This window comes from Limulus polyphemus, unplaced genomic scaffold (genome assembly GCF_000517525.1).
Source record: "Limulus polyphemus unplaced genomic scaffold, Limulus_polyphemus-2.1.2 Scaffold7729, whole genome shotgun sequence".
NCBI classification, from domain to species: Eukaryota; Metazoa; Arthropoda; class Merostomata; order Xiphosura; family Limulidae; genus Limulus; species Limulus polyphemus.
Window position 1 is genome coordinate 10,905 of NW_013673339.1, and position 4,207 is coordinate 15,111.

Below are 4,207 nucleotides of genomic sequence, written 5' to 3' on the forward strand. Positions count from 1 at the left end.
AGTATATAAGCCCGGCAAATAAAGCCAGCGATAGACAGATATGCAGACGATTGGAGATAGAGATAATTGAGTCAAGCGAACAGTAGGCAGTGTGTGAATCACTGTGATTTATAGCGTTTGTTATAAAGGTTGTTAAGTTTAAAGTGACTGTGGAAATTCTGTGTATTACAAAGTTTGTAACGAGAAAGAATAAACTAGTTTTAATCAAGTAAGGACTTGTATCGCTGAAGTTCCTCGGAAAGAATTCATACCGGAAATTAAGAAATGAGCAGATACGTAACAGTATGTTTTTAAACCAAACAATTTAAAAAAAAGCCAGCGATAGATAGATATGCAGATAGATTGAAGACAGAGATAACTGAGTCAAGTGAATCACTGTGAGTTATAGCGTGTTTTATAAAAGTTGTTAAGTTTAAAGTGACTGTGGAAATTCTGTGTATTACAAAGTTGTATCGAGAAAAAATAAACTAGTTTTAATTAAAAAAGGACTGTTATTGATTAAATATGTACCATTAGATAAAGTCTTATATTGTTGATAGAGCCGTGAGGAAATTCAACAAAATCACAAATAATGATCAAAAAAGTAAACTGAAACCAACATTTGATAAAATAGATAAACAAGAGAGAATCCTCAATAGTTGCGGCACTTGAAATTCTTTGAGGCAGGATTAGAGTAAATTAATCTATGAGACCTTTGTTTCCCTTTTTTATTAGGTATATGTTTGTGCGCCACTAATACCAATCGTGAGGCGCACGTATACCCGATTCGATTTGATTACTCATTGGGATCTCTACGAGTCTTCCCTAAAATTGAAATTTTTTTAGGCAGAAGTAAACCGGATTTCGATACTCGTGGTGGACAGAGTACAGATAGCCCGTTGTGTAGCTTTGTGCTTAATAATAAACATCAACATTAGGCAGGAGTAGAACGAATTAATCTATGAGACCTTGGAGGTGGTCAAATACATCAGTAGAAAGGGTTTGACATCCTGAGTCCAAAACTGTAATTACATTTCAAACCGATCAAGAGATGATAGAGCTATGAGCTAAAAGTTTTTTTGTTTTTTTTAAACAAAACGAAACAAACTGAGAGCCATTCTATGAGCCTTTCATCTGCGGCTAATGATAAACACTGTTTCTACCAGATGTCCCAGATTTAAAAATAAAACAAAAATACCATTCCATTTATAGACTATTGAATAAAATTAGTCAAACATTAAATAAAACTAAAGATGAAATCAATCTAATGAGTTGTTTGTTTTTCTAATTTCGTGCAATCCTACGCGAGGGCTATCTGCGTTAGCCGTTCCTAATTAAACAGTGTAAGACAAGAGGGAAGGCAGTTAGTCATCACCACCCACTGCCAACTCTTGGGGTACTCTTTTACCAACGAATTGGTTGGATGGAGATTCGAACCTGAGACCCTCAGATCACGAATCGAGCGCCATAACTACCCGGCCATGCCGGGCCCGATCTAATGGAGAAAACGTGTATTTATAAAATTGAATGTGAATGTGGTTGTGTAAATATCGGTCAAACTTGAAGAAATATAAAATTTCAAATAAATGAACATAAGAGAAATGTTAAACAAAATAGTGAAAATTCTGCACTAGCTGAAGATGTATTAAATTATACTGGTCACGTTAGCCAGTGGGAAGAAACTGTTATTTTGGCTCAGCCGAATAATATGGCGTCTTGTAATATTAGTTAAACTATAGAAATAATGTTTGTTTGTTTGTAGTTATGCACAAAGTTATACAATGGGCTATCTGTGCTCTGCCCACCACGGGTATCGAAGCCCGGTTTCTAGCGTTGTAAGTCCGCAGACATACCGCTGTACCACTGGGGGGCTAGAAATAATGAAACACGGTAAAATGAGGATGAAGGGTTGGAAAACCAGAAACTACCTAGATGGCGTGATCTTTTTGAATATGTACACTAGTAGTCACATGACCATGTTTTTTTTTTTAATGATTGCACAACATTTGTTTTTTCCATTCTTGAGAATGACGTGAACAGACATATAAACATTTAGTGCCTTTTAGGAGTGTTATCGGTCGTAGGATAAAGATTTTAATTGTATACCAAACAAAGTCGATCGTTTGAGTGTTTTAACATATTTGTAATATTGACATAATTCCCTTGAATGTTGATATTATAAATGTCAGTGCAAACAAAAATAGCCCAGAGCGTTCATTCTTATACAGAATTTTTTGCTTCAAAACCAAAAACAAAACAACAAACGAAGGAAATAAATTACCACCAGTATCCAATTGCCGATTAAATGCAATCTAATTATTATAGGGTTTTAGTGTTCTTGTGCATTGATTTATGATGTTTTGTTTTATAGAACTATCTTCGCTAAATTATTTTTTAAAAATTATTATATGGACGGTTATCTTATTTTTGATCAAGAGTTATTAATAATATACGGTTATCTTATTTTTGATCAAGAGTTATTAATGATATACGGTTATCTTATTTTTGATCAAGAGTTATTAATGATATACGGTTATCTTATTTTTGATCAAGAGTTATTAATGATATACGGTTATATTTATGTAAAAAGTATGCAGGTAACATATTTTCTAAGTTTATTGTTAGGAAGATTACTTGATGAGTTTTTTTAAGAGCGAGTGTCTTCTGTTAAAAGTGTATATCTTTCATATATCGTGTTTTTGAATGATGTATTATATTGTAAGACTAATTTATATCCACATTTATAGTTGGGCCGTCTTGCTTTGCTTTTATTAAAGGTATTCAGGTTACATCGTATAGATACATTACTTCGGTGTGTCTGTAATATTTTATCAACACTGACAGTGTGTAGCGTTTCTTACCCTAACTTCCGTTATTATCCACCAGACGTCTGTTATGAACAATACAATATTTTAGTATCTGACATTAGGGTAAAAACCCCATGCTTATAGAATATCCAGTATTATACTCTTTAATTTCTTTGTTTTTGTTTCCTCATTTGCCCCTAAAAACAATATTATTAAAACTGACTATTCATACTTAGTTAGTATGTTTTAAGCCTAAAGTATGCAATTGATGAATACATAATTTTGTACACATATTTATGAAATTTGAAATATAAAAAAGGTTATTCCGACTCTTCGATCCTCCATCATACAACGCTGTACCTTTCATTCACCAAACAGGTGTTTTGTAATGTGGTAAGAAGGATTAACATGTTAACTTATTCTACTAAAGCACTTTTTAACAACTGAAACTACCACTGATATATTTCTGTGCTCGCCCTCGGATGTTAAAAGAAATCCTGACGTTTTCTGATGTTATTATTGGTCACGTGATACTTTAGAACGTCTCCCTAGTAGGAGAGAAGCAGTGACTCGAACACCGCAACAATGATGCTTATTTGAAATATATTTCTTTTTAAATTTGGTTTATGCCCTTTTGATTCGCTAAAATGTCATGATTTTGAAATGCTAGAATTTCCATTCACAGGAAAAGTTCCGGCTGTCCGAAACGGAGAAACTGTTCTACAAATACCACGCTCGAGTTCAACATTCGATCTTCATGAGTTTTCTCATGTTGAACATTTTGTATTATTGTTGTTCTATAATTGGATTTTTTCTTCTAACACAGGTAGGACTAATACTTATGTTTTCCTCGTACATATTTTTTCAAAACATCCTTAATTGTAATTGTTTTAGAAAAAAATTAACGAGTTTGTTGATTAGAATAGAAAGTATTAAACGCTGTCATTTTTTAACTTGTTTTTTTTTCCACTTCGCATTTCCGTAATACGATTGAACACTGAAAACTCGAATAAAATATATAAATATTATTTTTCTCATTCCATCTCTGATCCCTATTAAAACAGATATTGACCAGTATATTGTTATGTTGACGAGTAATTTATGTAACATTACATCTCAGTAAGATGATAACAACTTTACTTAGGTTTTTCTTTGTTGGCCTCACATGAGTTTCCGAGTGTGCTAGCATTTCAACTGTATAATTATTCTCTTCGTACTAAAAACCTGTATATGGCTGTTAATAAAACGTGTGTTAAAATTATTTTGAGACTAATTATACAAACTAGCGTATTATACACGAGGGCTATCTGCGCCAGTCGTCCCTAATTTAACAGTGTAACTAGAGGGAAGGCAGTTAGTCATTCACCACCTACCGCCAACTCTTTTACCAACTGTTGCGTTCAGCGAGGTCACGTGACCTA

The 4,207-nt window shown here is 33.3% G+C and overlaps 1 protein-coding gene across 1 annotated transcript in view; it reads left to right on the forward strand.

Moving 5' to 3' along the window:
- Window positions 1–4,207, forward strand: part of LOC111089879 (adenylate cyclase type 3-like) — a gene marked incomplete at both ends in the record, with an annotated part of 29,324 nt that overhangs the window by 4,399 nt on the left and 20,718 nt on the right. Inside the window, one exon of the mRNA XM_022403127.1 lies at window positions 3,472–3,612. Within this exon, the coding sequence (XP_022258835.1) occupies window positions 3,472–3,612 (141 nt within the window). The remainder of the gene's footprint in view (window positions 1–3,471; window positions 3,613–4,207) is intronic.